Source organism: Hippopotamus amphibius, chromosome 11 (assembly GCF_030028045.1).
Source record: "Hippopotamus amphibius kiboko isolate mHipAmp2 chromosome 11, mHipAmp2.hap2, whole genome shotgun sequence".
NCBI classification, from domain to species: Eukaryota; Metazoa; Chordata; class Mammalia; order Artiodactyla; family Hippopotamidae; genus Hippopotamus; species Hippopotamus amphibius.
Window position 1 is genome coordinate 22,484,183 of NC_080196.1, and position 19,183 is coordinate 22,503,365.

Consider the following 19,183-nt stretch of genomic DNA (forward strand, 5'->3'; position numbering starts at 1 on the left):
TACTTTATAGCTACAGTTTCCAATTTTTGTTTCCTCAGGTTTGTGGGATCTAAAAATCCTTGTCTTCTTGTCTCTTAAATACCAGTTTTTGTGTATTTTCTCAACCTTTTTTGCCATGTAGTTCATAATGGTTGGCAAATTTCTTGAAGAAATGTGATTTAAAAAGTTGTTTTCTCCTGAGTGTTTAACCCTTCTTTCTGGAATTTTAGCCCCTCACATCCTGGATGCCCCAATGTCTCTAACTCCTTTCAACATATTTTGCAAAATATTACACTGTTTGTTCTAGTTGTTCCTTATTTTGTACTTTTATATACATTTTCTAAATCCTCTTAGTGGGAAGGCTGGTATGATATGTTAGTATACAATTCAAACTGTCTCTTTGGGTACATTGAAGATATCACCTTCATCTTTAGAGTTTAGCAAATTCATGAGGATTTTTCTTGGGTATACTACTTTCTTCTTGTTAGCTATGCTTTGACATGGTGGGATGATTTTAATCTGTAGGCCTGAAAAATTATTTGTAAGTCAGCAATATTTTTCCTATTGTTTATTTCTCCTCCATTTATTGTTTTTATCCAGGTACCACTCCTAATGCTCACATTTCATTTTATGTGTCTATTCTCTAAATCTCATATTTTCTTACATAGTTTATTATAGGTTTCTTGGTTTTGCTTTCGGTTTGGTCTAAGGTATTTCTTATATTTTCTTACCCAAGCTGATAATTTAGTTATTAACAGCAACTATTGTTATGAGTTTATTTGCAGTATAATTTAATTTTAGAAAACCAGTCAAAAATTTTATTGCACATACATGAGAGTTTCACTACTGATTGATACACTTACTTGACATTCACATAACATTTACTTCCAAGGAAACCATCTCTTTTAGATATTCATCTTGGTCTTATTGCATTTGCCTTTGCATTTGCTAAGGTGTAATTTTAATTTTTGCTGCTTATAAGTTTGTGTGTCTTTCTTTTAGGATTAAAGTATCTGAAATTCTTCACATTTTTGGCAAATTATCTGTGATTCTTGTTTTGGACTATTCCTTTTCCCTTTAGCCAGATCTTGTGTGACTTCAGTCACTAATAGACATCTCAAAAATTTTTTTCCTGTGATGGCCTTCACTAATTCTGGTGTTATCTCAAAATTAACTGAGGAAGTTTTAAAAATAGTATTCTGGACATGATTTATCAGAATTCTGATGCAGGAGGTCAGCAGTGGAGTCATGTTTGTGATTTTTATAAGCTTAACTTTTCTGATGTGTATCAAGGCTGAACTATACAGTACTCTAGCAAGTTGGACCAGGTACGTCAAATGTGCCTATACATGGGCAAGCTTGGCACATAGAGATATTTTAAAACATTCATTTCAGAAACATCTTTCATTGTACTTGCTAAAAGATATACAGATGTAGTGTTAATATTTTTATAAATTTCTTCTAAACATATGGTGCATTTCATTATGCACTATATGTTTATTTTACTTATGATAGCTGCATATTAAAGAGTTACATTTTTAGAAGAATGTATATTCAGTAAAGAAGGCAACATATCCTTTATTTTAATGTTTGAACAAAGTCAATAACTGTTATCATTTATATGTGGTAGCTGCTATTATATTTATATCATAATTAAGTGGAAGAAACAATCCTAAGGAATACTGACTTTTAAGTTGCAAATATAATAATTGACTGCAAATATTATATTCTAAAGAAATAAATGATATTGAGATTTCAGACACCTGGGAAAGTACAATAGGATAATTCTGGGCAGCTTTCTGTGAAAGCTCCACAAATTTTAAGAATTGTTGTTGTTGAAGTATAGTTGATTTGCAGTTATATTAGATCTAGGTGTACAGCATAGTGATTCAATATTTTATAGATTATACTTCATTCAAAGTTATTATAAAATACTGGCTATATTCTCTGTGCTGTACATTACATCCTTGTATCTCATTTACTTTATTTATTTATTTATTTATTTATTGACTGAGTTGAGTCTTTGTTGCTGCACACGGGCTTTGTCTAGTTGCAGTGAGCAGGGCCTATTCTTAGTTGTGGTGTGCAGGCTTCTCATTGCCATGGCTTCTCAGGCTCAGTAGCTGTGGCGCATGGGCTTAGTTTCTCTGTGGCATGTGGGATCTTCCTGGAGCAGGGTTCGAACCCATTGTCCCCTGCATTGGTAGGCGGATTCTTAACCACTGCACCACCTAGGAAGTCCCTCATTTACTTTATACCTAGTGGTTTTCACCTCAATCTTTTTCATGCAATTGTGAATGAGAATTTTTTGTTGTTGTTGTTGTTAACTTCTCTTTCTCATAGTTCACAGTTAGTGTATAGAAAAAATAAGTTTCTCTATATGAATTTTATATCCTGCCACTTTGTCAAATTCATTGACATGTCTAGTAGTTTTTGGTGGCATCTTTAGGATTTTCTACGCATAGTATCATGTCATCTGCAAACAATGATAGTAGTGCATCTTCCTTTCCAACTTGGATTCCTTGTGTTTCTTTTTCTTTTCTTATTGCTTTTGCTAGGTTTTTCAAGACTTATGTTGAATAAAGTGGTGAGATTGGACATCCATGTCTTGTTCCTGATCTTAGAGGAAATGTTTTTGGCTTTTCACTACTGAGTATGGTGTCAGCCGTGAGATTGTCATTTATGGACTTTACTATGTTGAGGTATGTTTCCTCTATAGTCATTTTATTCAGAGTTAAAAAAATCATAAATGGATGCTGTATTTTTTCAAAAGTATTTTCTGCATCTATTGAGATGAGAATAAGACTTTTAACCTTTAATTTACTTCTTTTGTTGTTGTCACAAGAGATATACTTTATTTACTGAAGTACAGTTGATTTACAATTTTATGTTAGTTTCAGGTGTACAACATAGTGATTCAGTATTTTTATAGTTATATTCCATTTAATGTCATTACAAAATAGCGGCTACATTTCTTTTTGCTGTACAATATATCTTGTTTTGCTTATCAATTTTATACATAGTAGTTTGTATCTCTTAATCCCATACCCCTATCTTGTCCCTCCCCACTTCCCTCTCTCCACTGGGAACCACTAGTTTGTTCTCTATGTCTGTGAGTCTGTTTCTGTTTTGTTATATACATTTGTTTTATTTTTAGATTCCACATAAAAGTGATAATATAGACTATTTGTCTTTCATTGTCTGATTTATTTCACTAAGCATAATACTCTGTGTGTGTATATACACACATACATATACATATATATATATGATATATTTATATAATCTCATCTCATTTGTCCATTCATTTGTTGGTAAACACTTAGGTTACTTCCATATCTTGTCTATTGTCAGTAATGCTGCTGTGAACATTGAGGTGCATGTATCTTTTCAAATTAGTGTCTTGTTTTCTTCAGATATATACCCAGGAGTGGAATTACTGGATCATATTTTTAGTTTAATGTTTTTAGTTTTTTTAGGAAATTCCATAGAGTTTTTCATAGTGGCTGCATGAATTCACATTTCCACCTGTAGTGAAGAAGTTTTCTTTTTGCTCTACATCCTTGCCAACATTCATTGTTTGTAGTTTTTAGATGATAGCCATTCTGATAGGTGTGAGGTTATATTGTGGTTTTGATTTGCATTTCTCTAATAATTAGCAATGTTGAGCATCTTTTCATATGCTTGTTAACCGTCTATATATTTTCTTTGGAAAAATGTCCCTTCAGTTCTTCTGTCTATTTTAAAATCTTTTTTTTTTTGATATTTGAGTTATATGAGATGTTTATATATTTCAAAATAACCCATTATGAGTCACATCATTTGCAAATATTTTTCCATTCAGTGGGTTGTCTTTTCATTTTATTGATAGTTCTCTTTACTGCGCAAAAGCTTTTAAGTTTAATTAGGTTCCATTTATTTTTTTCTTCTATTTCCTTTCCTTTAGGAAACAGGACCAAAAAATAAATATTGCTATCATTTGTGTCAATGAGTGTTCTGCATATGTTCTCTTTTAGGAGTTTTATGGTTTCCAGTCTTACATTTCTGTTTTTAATATATTTTGAGTTTAATTTTTATATGATGTCAGGAAATGTTCTAATCTCATTCTTTTATATATAGTTGTCCAGTTTTTGATTTTTTCAAACTTATGAAACTTTTCAAACTTATAAAACTAAACAAAAATGGTCATTCTATACAAATTGTTTTTAACTTGCTTTAATGCTTAATGAGTCATTCATTTTTTTGGATTAATAAACATACTTATAAATAATAGTCTCCAATACTTACAGATAATTCCTGCCTATTCCTGTAGCATCATTGTTAAGTAGTTATTTTTGCATGTCCAGATTATTTCTATTCTTAATTACTATACATATCCAAATAACACACATGTCCAAATAACCCACAATGTGTTGCATTGGCCAAAATGTTCTTTCAGGTTTTTCTGTAACATGTTACCCAATATTTTGCTTTGGTCTGCAATGAATTAGATAGTGTTTGCTGAAATGGGGATATCTGGCAAAACACACATCTTGGTCATTATTGAACATCGGTACTGTTCCCTGATCATGTGATTATTACATTCTTCTTTTTTCTTTTTCATCTTTATTGAGATAAAATTGATAAAGTTATCAAGACAAGGTGCATAATGTGATGATTTGATATCTGTATGCGTTGTGAAATGATTACCACAATCAAGTTAAGTAACGTATCATTTCACATAGCTATCATTTGTGTTTGTGTGTGATAAAGACACTTAAGAGCCACGCTGTTAGCAAATTTCATGTATACAATACAGTATTATGAACTATAGTCAGCATGCTATATGTTAGATAGCCAGAACTTATTCATCCTATACTGTAAGTTGTCATAGCCGCAGCCAGAGTTCTCTATCCCTTGTCATATTATCACTATGTGTGAGTAGTTTTTAATTCCTCACAGATCACAGCACCTTCCTGAGAACTAGATGTTCAAATTCAAGGCAACACCTGTATAGATGCCCTGAGCTATTAGTTTGTGTTGTAACTGTGTTCATTTCTCTTAAAAGCAAGGTTTTGGGATAATTTCCAAATATATTAAGTCAGGATTCATCTGCACATATATAAATTTTATGTTATCTAAAAACCTTTAAAATTATTTACATTGATTATTTATAGTTCTGTTTTCTTCTTCCAGCCCTGAGTTTAAACACGATTACTCTTTCTTTTTAATAATGTCACCAAGGGAACTCTTGATAAAAATTTCCCATATTTTTCTTTTAATATTCTGCAGCTAATATCTCTGAATCTTAAGAGTTCGCTTTTTTGGATGTTTACATATTTTTTATAGTGCACACAACTCAAAAATAATTATTTAACTCAGTATTGTATCTATATCATATTAAAGTAGAAAAATTTTTAAACATTTTTATGAGAGTAAGTTATACACACCATAGAATTTTTAAGTATTTAAGAGTCATGTGAGACAGACATATGTGGGAGCACTACCCCAGTGACCAGGGCAGAAGTCAGATGGGACCCTCAAGGGCTAGAAGATGCCTAGGAGTAGAGAGTATGAGAATTAGCCAGGCTTCTGAGATATAATATGGCAACTTATACTCTAAGCCTGTACTTTAGCCTAAACTGAAATATTTTGGAAAACCTGTTTGTTATTGGTTAACTTGTTTGTTAGCCAACTTCCTTCCAAAATCTGGCAGTGAGAACAGTGAGTACAAAGCTGTCTCCAAAACTGCTATCACTGCTATTAAAAGAGGTCCTTACAAAACAAGTTGACGAGTGTAGAATCTTTTGTTTGTTTGTTTCTTTCCTCTTATGTTGTGTGTGCATCTTTTCAAAGAGTAGATTTGTCTGATTCTTTGGAATCTACCCACAAATCAAAACTTTTTTCTTACCCAGAGTTCTCCAAAGAGCTGCCTTAACTTCCTTGTTCCGTAAACTATAGATGATAGGGTTGAGCATGGGCGTCACCACTGTATAGAAGAGAGCCAGGAGTTTATCCATCCCTGGTGAATGGCTAGCCTTGGGCAGTAAGTAGGTAACAGATGCTGAGCCATAGAAGAGTGTTACTACAAGTAGGTGGGAAGAACAGGTGGAAAGAGCTTTTCGGCGGCCTTCAAGAGAGGGCATGATCAGCACAGCAGCTAGAATTCTGCCGTAAGAAGCAATGATTAATAAAAATGGGCTGGAAATGCAAAGGGTGGCCACAACAAAAACTGCAGCCTCATTATGGGATGTATCCCCACAGGCAAGTGCCAGGATAGGAGGGAGGTCACAGAAGAAGTGGTCTATTTCACAGGGGCCACAGAACTCCAAAGAGAAAATATAGTTGGTCTGGCCCAAGCTTACCATGCATCCCACTCCCCAAGAAACCATTGCTAAATGGACACACACTCTACGACTCATTTGTGTTGCATAGTGAAGTGGGGAGCATATGGCCATATAGCGGTCAAAAGCCATGGCTGCCAAAAGACAGCACTCACTTATACCAAATAATGCAAAGAAAAACATCTGTGTGGCACAACCCTCCCGAGAGATTCCTCGGGCCTCACTCACAAGGCTCTGCAGCATCTTGGGTATGATAGAGCAAGTGTAGCCAATCTCTACGAGAGACAAGTTGGCCAAGAAGAAGTACATGGGGGTATGGAGGACCGGGCTGGTCCAGATGGCAAGGGCTATGAGAGCATTGCCTGTCAGTGATGCAAAGAACATGAGTAGGATGAGGATAAATAAAAGGAAACACTGTTCGGTGACCTCAGAGAATTTGGCAAATGCAAAGCATTTCACAGACATGCTGTTGTCTTGCCACAAGGAACAATTGAGACTCATGACCTGAAAAAAAATAAAGGCAAACTCATCAGATTCTTTCAAATAGAAATGTAAATGTTTATATTACTCTTAACAAGCTCTAGTGAGTCAGAGAGAGAAATTTCTCACCTGAAATTCTAAAAATCAGAAAGTTAGGAAATTACTATCATCTCTATACATTTTCAAATCTAATCCTATTCTGTGTTCCCTACCCCAGTTGATTTGTCCAAAGTATACTTAGTCAGCAGGCATAAAGTGGAAAAAAATAGTAATTTCATCACAATTCTCTCTCATTCCTTCCTTTAATCAGTTGTTAAATACTACTGCAGAAAGATCCGCTGACTTGCTTTCTTTAGTCACTCATTCAAAAAGTATTTATTGAGCACAGAGTATTTTCAGGATATTGTGCAGTTACTGTTCTAGGTGGTGGATTCAACAATGGAACAAAAAATACTATTTCCCAAATAGAACTTACTTAGTTAAGGAAAACAAAAATTAGATGACCATTCAATAAGTAAATAATTGCTGCCATACAGAGAATTAAAGCCAGGGTATGTCCATGTTCTTGGATTGGAAGAATCAACATTGTGAACATGACTATATTACCAAAAGCAATTTGCAGATTCAATGCATTCCCTATCAAATTACCAATGGCATTTTTCACAGAACTAGAACAAGAAATTTTACGATTTGTATGGAAATGCAGAAGACCCGGAATAGCCAAAGCAATCTTGAGAAGGAAAGACGGAGTTGGTGGAATCAGGCTCGCTGACTTCAGGCTATACTACAAGCCTACAGTGATCAAGACAGTATGGTACTGGCACAAAAACAGAAATATAGATCAATGGAACAGGATAGAAAGCCCAGAGATAAACTATGGTCAACTAATCTATGACAAAGGAGGCTAGGATATACAATGGAGAAAAGGCAGCCTCTTCAATAAGTGGTGCTGGAAAAACTGGACAGCTACATGAAAAAGAATGAAATTAGAACATTCCTTAACACCATACACAAAAATAAACTCAAAATGGATTAAAGACCTAAATGTAAGGCCAGACACTATAAAACTCCTAGAGGAAAACATAGGAAGAACACTCTTGGACGTAAATAACAGCAAGATCTTTTTTGATCCACCTGCTAGAGTAATGGAAATAAAAACAAAAATAAATATGTGGGACCTAATGAAACTTCAAAGCTTCTGCACAGCAAAGGAAACTATAAGCAAGATGAAAAGACAACCCTCAGAATGGGAGAAAATATTTGCAAGTGAATCAACAGACAAAGGATTAATCTCTGAAATATATAAACAGCTCATCCAGCTCAATATCAAAAAAACAAACAACCCAATCAAAAAATGGGAAGAAGACCTAAATAGGCATTTCTCCAAAGAAGACATGCAGATGGCCAAGAGGCACATGAAAAGCTGCTCCACATCACTAATTGTTAGAGGAATGCAAATCAAAACGACAATGAGGTATCACCTCACACTGGTTAGAACGGGCATCATCAGAAAATCGACAAACAGTAAATGCTGGAGAGGGTGTGGAGAAGAGGGAATGCTCTTGCACTGCTGGTGAGAAAGTAAAGTGATACAGCCACTATTGAGAACAATATGGAGGTTCCTTGCATAACTAAAAATAGGTTTACCATATGACCCAGCAATCCCACTTCTGGGCATATACCCAGAGAACACCATCATTCAAAAAGACACATGCACCCCAGTGTTCACTGCAGCACTATTTACAATAGCCAGGACATGGAAGCAACCTAAATGTCCATCAACAGATGAGTGGATAAAAAAGATGTGGTACATATATACAAGGGACTATTACTCAGCTGTAAAAAGCAATGAAACTGGGACATTTGTAGAGACATGGATGGACATAGAGACTGTCATACATAGTGAAGTGAGTCAGAAAGAGAAAAACAAATATCGTATATTAACACATATATACGGACTATAGGAAAATGGTACAAATCAACCGATTTGCAAGGCAGAAATAGAGACATAGATGTAGAGAACAAACATATGGACACCAAGCGGGGAAAGTGGGGAGGGTTGGGGGGGAATGAATTAGGAGATTGGGATACCAAATAGTACACTCTAAATATCTGCAGTTTAGGACAGCAACATGTAAAAGAATGAAATTAGAACACTTCCTAACACCATACACAAAAATAAACTCCAAATGGATTAAAGACCTACATGTAAGGCCAGACACTATAAAACTCCTAGAGGAAAACATAGGCAGAACACTCTATGACATACATCAAAGCAACATCCTTTTTGACCCACCTCCTAGAATCAGGGAAATAAAATCAAGAATAAACAAATGGGACCTCATGAAACTTAAAAGCTTTGGCACAGCCAAAGAAACCATAAACAAGACTAGAAGGCAACCCTCAGAATGGGAAAAAATAGTGGCCTATGAAACAAAGGATTAACCTCCAAAATATACATACAGCTCATGCAGCTTCATACCAAAAAAGCAAATAACCCAATCCACAAATGGGCAGAAGACCTAAACAGACATTTCTCCAAAGAAGACATACAGATGGCCAACAAACACATGAAAAAATGTTCAACATCACTCATCATCAGAGAAATGCAAGTCAAAGCCACAATGAGGTATCACCTCACACTGATCAGAATGGCCATCATCACAAAATCTGGAAACAACAAGTGTTGGAGAGGGTGTGGAGAAAAGGGAACTCTCCTGCACTGCTGGTGGGAATATAAGCTGGTACAGCCACTATGGAAAACAATTTGGAGGTTCCTTCAAAAACTACAAATAGAACTACCATATGATCCAGTAATCCCACTACTGAGCATATACCCAAAGAAAACCATAATCCCAAAAGAAACTTGTACCATAATGTTTATTGCAGTACCATTTACAATAGCCAGGACATGGAAGCAACCTAAATGCCCATCAACAAATGAATGGATACAGAAGATGTGGCATATATATACAATGGAATATTACTCAGCTATTAAAAGGAATGAGATGGAGCTATATGGCATGAGGTGGATAGACCTTGAATCTGTCATACAGAGTGAAGTAAGTCAGAAAGAGAAAGACAAATATTGTATGCTAACTCATATATATGGAATCTAAAAATGGTACCGATGAACTCAGTGACAAGAACAAGGACGCAGATACAGAGAATGGACTGGAGCACTTGAGGTTTGGGAGGGGGCGAGGGGTGAAGGGGAAGCTGAGATGAAGCGAGAGAGTAGCACAGACATATATATACTACCAAGTGTAAAATAGATAGCCAGTGGGAAGTTGTTGTATAACAAAGGGAGTTCAACTCGAGGATGGAAGATGCCTTAGAGGACTGGGACGGGGAGGTTGGGGGGGACTCGAGGGAGGGTGGGGGGGGAGTTGAGGAAGGGAGGGAATATGGGGATATGTGTATAAAAACAGATGATTGAACTTGGTGTACCCCCAAAAAATAATAAATAAATACATTTAAAAATAAATAAATAAATAAATATCTGCAGTTTATTGTATGTTAACTATATCTCAATAAAAGTTCTTAAAAAAACAAAACAAACAAACAGAAAAACCAGGGTATGTCCTGGCTACTGACAGTTTAGATTGGGTGTTCAGGGAGGTTTTTTGACAATAAGAAGCATGAAGTGAGATATGAGTGACTAGAAGGGGAAGCTGTGTGAAGACTGTATCTATATTTATCTGTGTTATACTGCAGAGGTAATTCCATCATTCCAACAAATTTTTGTATTTTTAATATTTCTCATTTGCCATCTTTTCTCCACCAGACTGTTCTTTGCTAAATGAAAATTACCATTACTTCAAGTAAAAATTCAAATTTCTTAATATAATTCATGAAAATCTATGAATCAAGTCACTGACTTTCAACAGAGACTTCTATCTCATCCCTTATCCAAATGGACCTCATGTTGTAGTTATAGAAAAGTACTTGTGTCTTTCGGTAACTGTTTTACATATTTTTCTTTTTTGTGTGCTCATTTCTCCCTGGGGGCTTGACATTGGCCTCCCTATTTGTCCAGCTATGGAACAGCATTTGTTCAAGTTCCAGCTTAGCTTCATCTCCTTTCTGGAACCTTCTTCCCAGCTCCCCCTCTCCCTCACCCCTAAATTAGTCAGTTACATGCCCCTTGCACTGTGTGTTCCCACCACTCTGTAACTGCTGTGAGAGCACTTACACTACTCCAAGGATAACTAATTGTTCATTTCTTCCTGAGTGTAGCCTCAGACACAGACATAACATGAAGAATTTTATTTATACCATTATATCCACCACCCTTAAGAATGAATAAGCTCTTATGTAATGAGAAAAGTTTGAATGCTAAGCTTTTCTCTGGCTGCCTATATATTCTGCCTATTGGTGCATATTCTACTTTCTGAAGTTAATTATGATAAATCTCATCTCCCTCAAATATTTCAAATGTGACAGTTATTTTTCTTTCAATCCGATAATTACTATCAATTGCTGAAAAAGTATTCCTTGTTCTTTTTGTGAATGTACTGCAATTTACATTTTTCTTTTAAAATGTCATCATCCAAAATTCTAAGCAATGTTCATTGCGAAAAGGGCAGAAGAATGAGGAGGTTTTAGTTTATTCTTCTGGATTTTATCTGTTCATTAGCATAACCTGAAATCACGCTTATGATACATCACTGCTTGTTCCACATTAACAGTTGATGCCAGTATTTATAAAACAAAAGTATGCTTTTTGAGCTTCCAAGTTATTTTGAACAAGCAAAAGCACTAGGTGTATTAACAAAAACAGACATATAAAAATGTGTAATGTTGGATGTACACATACATCTGTACACCCATAGACAGAAACACATATTTAAATCCATACTGAATAGCATAGTAATGAGTATCTGGAGACAGTCTCTCTGGGATCAAATCCTAGTACAGCCTTCTAATACTGGGCCACAGCTAACATTTCCTTAAATATCTGTGCCTTGGTTTTCCCATTTATAAAAGGAGGTGATAGTAGTACCTCCCTAATGGGGTGCTATGAGGATTAAGTGAGTTAATTCCCATAAAAGCACTTAGAAAACTGGTTAAGTACTGAAGTATTAGCTATAACAATGCCTGTGCACTTGCATATGCTCATAATAAGTTTACCTTCACAAATACTCTCTCTTGCTGAATTTTAAATCACAGTCCTCAATCATTCCTCCAATTCATTCTCTTCATTTCCATTTCATGTATTTATCTGCCATGATGGAAAGAGAAAAAGCAAAAAACACATACATACACACATATATACATTAAGCATAAAAATGCCACGTGAATGTTATGTCTTGGGAGAAATAGTTGTATATTATGACTCATTTAATCTACTGATTTGGATTTCCACTGAGCTATTCAATAGTTCTGAAAAGTTAAGGATGGAAATAGTGGACGGATTCAAAATCCTGTTAAATATGAAATACGAACTCTGCATGATTACCAGGATCCTCAATGTATATGACTGTTGAAAAATTTGCTCGTACATCAGGTAGTCTATATAATGCATTTGCACTTATATTAAAGCATTTATAAACACAGTAGTTAAATGAATTAATTAGTATAATTTAATATCTGTATTTCCCTTGTAGCAACACAATTCATTTAAAGCTGTGGGAAAAGTAGACAATGGTTTATCTTTTTTTTAAATTCAAAACATTTTCTTAAATATCCTGACTTCTCAATAATAGCTTATGCATTTACTTAGAAAAGTCTGGAAGGTGAGTTATCATCCCTTTTGCTAGTTAAATACACAAACTTGTATCTCGCTTATTCTATCTTCCTGTATCTGGGAGGAACTGCAGTTTCCTCAGTGACATTGATGGAAGGACCAAGGGTGAAAATCCAAACAGAAAAGAGAATGCCTAACTCTTAAGTAGCGACTTCACAAAGATTTCATTTCATCAATACCCTTGTCCTGTTTAGACTTAGAAAATGCATTAGCTTGTTTGGGGTACGGGAGTTAGGGGATGTGAGGAATGGGAGAAACCTACTGGTGGACAGCACATAGGGAGGGCTTTGGCGCAAAGGCTAATGCATTAGTACAAAGGCTAATGCATTCTGTTAGTCATTCAATATTTTTAGACCTATAGGATGAATTAAAAAGTCATCCCATGATAAATACTTTTTAAAATCTCACAAAATTTAGAGATAGTTGAAAAAACAAAATACCAGGTGTAGTGAAGATCTGTGAGTGCTTCTAAGTATTTAAAGTGACAAAGAATGATGTTCTGTCTAGAAATAAATATTAAATCATATAGAAATAAATGTGTAGGTCTCACTGGAGGTGAGAATACAAATGAATGTAGTCAAATTCCCTCCTCCCTCCCTGTCACTTAGAATAATACTAAACCAAGTAAAATCTAGTTTTTTTCACAAGCAAACGAAAGCTTTATTCTTTGACCAAAGTATGGAGAGGTGTGAACTTGAGCTCTAGAGTACACAATTTCCTGACTTTTTAAATTATACTTTCTATTACTTTTAGGGTTTTCTCTCTGTTGACTTTTGTCCAGGGAACTTGAGATCCATGTAGTAGAGGTCAAGTTTCTGTATACACCAACAATGTTTAATTTTAATCACTGTCTACAGAAAGAGATTGAGATAGATGCTTAAGGCAGATGTCAGGAGTCTGCAGAAAGGAGCATCATGGGCAGTACAATAATTTGGCACAGACATCCTTCTGTCTCTCACCTGATACATTTTCTTGACTTAAAGTTTCTGAGTCATCATTTCTGTGTGAGGGAAGGATGATGAAGCCCTTCCTATCTTTCTTGCTGAGTTGTTTTGAGTTAAAATGCAAATGTTATACAGGCAAACCATGATGAAAAATGAGTTAAAATGCAATTTATCAGCATCAAAACCACCTGCCCTTTAAAAGCCTCATGTTAATGAACTCATAAGACACTGTGTGCAGTATTCTCAATTACTACCAGTCTATAAAAATAACCTATTTAAGAGTTAGTCATCAACCAAATAAGCACTGTGATAGTAATCTAAAGATACAGAATTTTCTTGCCCACTGAAAAATTTTGTTTTCATAATGAAATGTTTCTTCATTTCCTATTAGCCAAAGAAATACATGGGACATCTTATTAGATATTTTAACTGAAACACATAGTACAGTGCATGGAACACAAGAAAAACTAAATAAATATTAACCTTCATTATTTTTAAATTGTCATTTCTAAAATGCTTGAATAGTAGATACAATTTATGTAAATTGGTCACTAAAGATTGTGGAGAAGATTATCCACTGCTTCTCAGAATTTCTCGATAATTATTTCATCGAGGACCTAATATTTAGCTGGCGTTGATGCCTTAACATAACCAGCAGAAGCTATTTTATCATTTGATTGGCGTAACATATACAAGATAATCTAGGCATTTCCATTACCTAACAGTAGGAGATTTATCTATTTCCTGTGATATAACTTATTTAGAACAACTTACAGCAATTTTATGACAGGGATATTGGCAAATTGAATAAATTGTTATAATCTTCAGAGAAGGAGAAAAATAACATTAAAATAATGGCCAGGGACTTCCCTGGTGGTCCAGTGGGTAAGACTCCTTGCTCCCAATGCAGGGGGCCTGGGTATGATCCCTGGTCAGGGAACTAGATCCCACATGCTGCAACGAAGACCCTGTGTGCTGCAACTAAGACCTGACACAGCCCAAATAAATAAATATTTAAAAAAATGGTCAGAACTGAAAAATACCTTGGGCATTAGCTATTCATTTTCATACTTTAATCCACCATCTTCCACAACCCTCTTTTCTTTAGATATCAGTTATATCACATACCTTTAATCATAACATTTGAGGGAAAAAATTAGGTGGAATTATCTTCCAATGAGCAACTCCCTGATTTTCTCTGCACTCTTCTTATAGTGTCCCTAAATTCAGAGGCTGTAAATCTCCCCAATCCTCACTTCTAAGACCTGCACTAAGAAACTTTTGTTGTAGTCAGGATCGTGTCTGATCTCAAGAAGAGTGTGTGTCTCCTGAGAGAGCATCATGTCCCTCCTAACAATGCCCTCAACTCCACATACACACACACACACACACACACACACACACGCAGAATCATGCAGGGCTGTGCTGATTACATCATGGTATATTTGCGCTTTTCTGTCCTGAAAAAAAAAAGGAATATGAATATGGTATACTTCATTTCTTCTCCTTGTTCTGAATCCTTATCCTGTCTTCCCCAGGAGACATTTTCTTCTCACTAGAGTGTCAGGAAGTTGTTTGAGTCTCTCAGGAATTGCCACAGACTGGTCTGTCTCTATTTGCTGGTAAATGCTAATATTAAGGAGGCAAAATAATTAAAAGTAAAAGACAATGTAGAAAGAAAAGTGAAAGTAAATCAATAGTAAAAATCATAACCTATGTTATAGGTGACTGCTATCATAGACTGTGTATATAATATGATATGAATTCAGGGGAGATGTACTATGGGAACCAAATATTTGACCACTCTAAACTATTATTTTTTTTTTAACTTTAAACAATTTTTATTACACAAAGGTTGTCACATAATTGGATATTTCTCTGCTCTGTACACAATTATTCTTATTCTCCACAGAAAGGCTGCTTCTTAACTTCTCAACCGGTGATGGCAATCCCTAAAATCCTGATTTTAACAGAATAGTGGTAAAAATGCCTCAGTGATTTAAGTTGAAAGCAGTACATTGGTAGATGGCTCTTATACTCATTTATCAGGAATGTACAAATGTCTTTATTCAAAAATACAAAATAAATTATCTGTAGACATGGACAATGTCAGCAGTAAACCATTCTATGTTGTCAACTGAAACCAGTAACTGATGGTTATAGTGATTTTCTTAAACATCAGCCAGCCTTTTCTTCAGTTATCTCCTTCAACTGACTTCTCTTGAAGTTATTGGTAAGGAACACTGCCTCGAACTTCCTCTCACAGTTCATTAATAATGGCAAAGCACTATTCTAGGAATTAGAACATGCCACCTCCCATTCCACACATTCCGCCCATTCCAGGATCCTTCTCTTCTTTAGGAATTTCTGTGACTACAACTTCTGCTGTAGTTAACAGAGAAGCTACTCCAGCAGCATCCAGTAATGCAGTTCTTACAACCTTAGTTGGGTCTATGATTCCTTTTTCCACCATATTCACAAAATCTCCAAGCATAGCATCATAACCAACTTCTGAAGAACTTTGCAAAATTTTCTCAACTATCAATGATCCTTCGACACCTGAATTCTTAGCAATGGTCATTGCAGGAATTTTGAGTGCTTTTTAAATAATTTCTGTACCAATTTTTTGATCTTCATTAGCTGGAGTTATTGAATCCAAGGCTGGAAGGCACCGAAGCAGGGCACAGCCGCCTCCCAAAACAATGCCTTCTTCAACAGCAGCTCGTGTAGCATTAAGGGCATCTGTAACTCTGTCTTTCTTTTCATTCACTTCAACATCACTTGTTCCACCAACTTTCAGCACAGCAACACCATCTGAGAGCTTTGCCAGACGTTCATTCAGTTTTTCTTTTTCATATTCACTAGTTGTGATATCTAACTGCTCAATGATTTCTTAAATACACTTTTCAATTTGAGCCTTGTCACCTTTTCCTTTCAAGAGCCTGGCATCATCTTTGGTCACAATGACCTCTCCAACTTTTCCTAAGTCATGAGGCTGAACATCTTTAGAGTTAGTCTTTCTTCTCCAAATACTACACCACCAGTAGCAATAGCCATGTCTTTAAGCTGGTTCTTTCTATTGTCACCAAAACCTGGAGCTTTGACTGCTACAACCTGAAGACCAACTTTCAGCCTATTCAAAACGAGTGTACTTAGAGTTTCTCCATCCACATCTTCAGCAATTATGACCAAGGGTTTATGGTGAGCACTGGCAATTTCAAGAGCATGAACAATGGACTGTACACTAGAAATTTTCTTTTCACTCAACAGAATATAGGCATCTTGGAATTCACATTTCTGACCTTTTGATGTATTAATAAAGTATGGAGAAATATACCCTCTATCAAACTTCATTCCTTCAATAATTTCTAATTCATCATTCAGTGTTTTTCCATCCTTTACTGTGATAACACCTTTTCTTCCAACCTTTTTCATCGCATCAGAAATGATATTGCCAATTTCTTTGTCTCCATTTGCAGAAATTGTAGCAACCTGGGCGATCTCCTCAGGGGTTGTCACAGGTTTAGACTGCTTCTTCAGTTCAGCAATTACAGCATCAACAGCTAACATCACATTTCTCCTGATTTGCACTGGATTAGCACCTTTGCTAATCTTCTCGAAGCTTTCCTTGGCAATAGAGCGAGCCAGTACAGTAGCAGTGGTGGTGCCATCCCCAGCCTCTTCATTTGTGTTATTGGCAACACCTTGAACAAGTTTAGCGCCAATATTTTTGTATTTATCTTTTAAGTCAATGGACTTTGCAACAGTCACACCATCTTTTGTCACTTTGGGACTTCCCCAACTCTGTTCAATAATCACTGTCCTTCCCTTTGGCCCCGTAGTAACGGCTACAGCATCGGCTAAAAGGTCGACACCTTGAAGCATCAAGGCTCGGGCATCTGCACCAAATTTTACATCTTTGGCATGAGCCCGAGTGAGATGAGGAGCCAGTGACCTGGACACTGACGTAATCTGGTGAAGGACTGCGGGTAATCGAAGCATTTCTGCGGGGCAACGGCACAGCGTGCGGTTGGCCAGGAGGACCATCGGTGACGAGTGAGGGCACTCTAAACTATTAATATGAAATATTCAGGTTTAAATTTTTTGTCTGAATTAAACAAGATAGTCATCAAAAATAATTATGAAAACTACACAAGTAACTTTCATGTCATATTATATTGATGTAGTTAGTATTTTGATTATTATAAAAGACTCAAATTAATAAATCATAATAATCTAGTTACACATGAGTTTACAAAGTGCCTACTTGTTTCTATCAAAAGTAACAAAAAATAAAGAAAAGTGATAAAAAAATCGAGTCAAGGTATATGTTAGGATTATGAGAAAACTGTTAGGTACTGAATACTTATTATTTAAATGATGTAAAAAGGGGGTAAGGTACTGAATACCTATTATTGACATGATATAAAGGCAAATGAGAAAGACTAGGGAAGAGGAATTTGTCATTTGGGAAAAAAATTCCCCTCATTGCTTCCTTGTTAAATAAATTATGCACTAGAGGAGATCAAAATGGTGGAGTAGAAAGATGTAGAACTCACTTCCTTCAGTGATCTCATCAACAATACATCTACATGTGGAACAGTTCTTACTGCAAAGTAACTGGAGACTTGTAGAAAGACTCTTTATAACAAGGCTGTAAGAAATATCCACATGGAATTGGGTAGGAAGAGAAGCCATCTGGTTGGGACCTGTGTACCTGGAGGGGACTCAGAGGAAAAGAGAGATTACATGGGTTGAGATTCTACCTAGGTAGTGATTGGTTTGAGCCACATATAGGGCACCTCAGCACTTCCCTGGTGTCTTACATAGGAAAGACAAGCCACTTTGGCTGTTTGGAGGTCTGGTGGGACTCACAGAAGGGCTGTGGGAAGGCTGGATTCCAGTCCTAAGGAGCATGTATGTGTTTGCTTGCTCCCAAAGCAGTGAGGAGAGGGAGGATTGAACACTTCATGGCTGGTTTCCCAACACTGCCCCTGAGGTTCATGCCCTATCCTGAGCCTAGAGAATGTTCCAGCCTTGCTTGCTTCATGACACAGTTCCACATTTACATTTTCCACATTTTCCTCTCTCTCTCCTCTTTCTGGGACACCTACAAGGTGAATGTTGGTACCCGAGGTGTTGTCCCAGAGAGCCCTTAAATAGTTTTCATTTTCCAACATTTGTTTTTCTTTTTGCTATTCTTATTTGGTGATTTCCATGAATCTATCTTTCTGATCACTTATGGATTCTTCTGTATCATCTAGTTTGCTGTTAATTCCTCCTAGTGTGGTTTTCATTTTAGTTACTGTATTCTTCAGTTCTGATTGGTTCTTTCATATGTTTTCTAGTTCCTCATAAAAATTCTCACTGTGTTCATCTATTCTTTTCCCTATTCAGTTAACATTCTTATTACTAATTTTTTGGATTCTTTATCTAGTAAATTGTTTCTTTCTGTCTATGTGGGAACATCCTTATACCATCTGTGTGTGCCCAGTGGCTTTGTTGAGAGAGATGGATTTGGTGTGAACACAAGTCTTTCCTCAGGGTGTGCTGTCAGCTATCACCTTGTTAGGAGGTGGGGCTATAGATGAAGGGGCTGGGGCCTGAGCCAGGTGTGAGCCAGGGCTTCCCCCTGCTCAGTGGCCATGATAGTCTTGTTGGGTGTGTGGGTGGGTCTCAAGTTGCTGGAGCAGAAGCCCTGAGTGTTG

The 19,183-nt window shown here is 36.1% G+C and overlaps 1 protein-coding gene and 1 pseudogene across 1 annotated transcript; both read right to left on the reverse strand.

The window, feature by feature from the left end:
* Window positions 1-5,840: 5,840 nt before the first annotated feature.
* Window positions 5,841-6,809, reverse strand: LOC130831901 (olfactory receptor 10C1-like). Its single transcript, XM_057700367.1, has one exon. It carries the CDS (start codon window positions 6,801-6,803, stop codon window positions 5,841-5,843), a length of 963 nt encoding a protein of 320 aa, XP_057556350.1. The 5' UTR covers window positions 6,804-6,809.
* Window positions 6,810-15,288: 8,479 nt separating this feature from the next.
* On the reverse strand, window positions 15,289-17,480 carry LOC130831385 (60 kDa heat shock protein, mitochondrial-like; annotated as a pseudogene).
* Window positions 17,481-19,183: the final 1,703 nt, after the last annotated feature.

Coding starts and splice junctions, on each gene's coding strand:
- LOC130831901 (XM_057700367.1), bottom strand. CDS start 6,803: ATGAGTCTCAATTGTTCCTTGTGGCAAGACAACAGCATGTCTGTGAAA.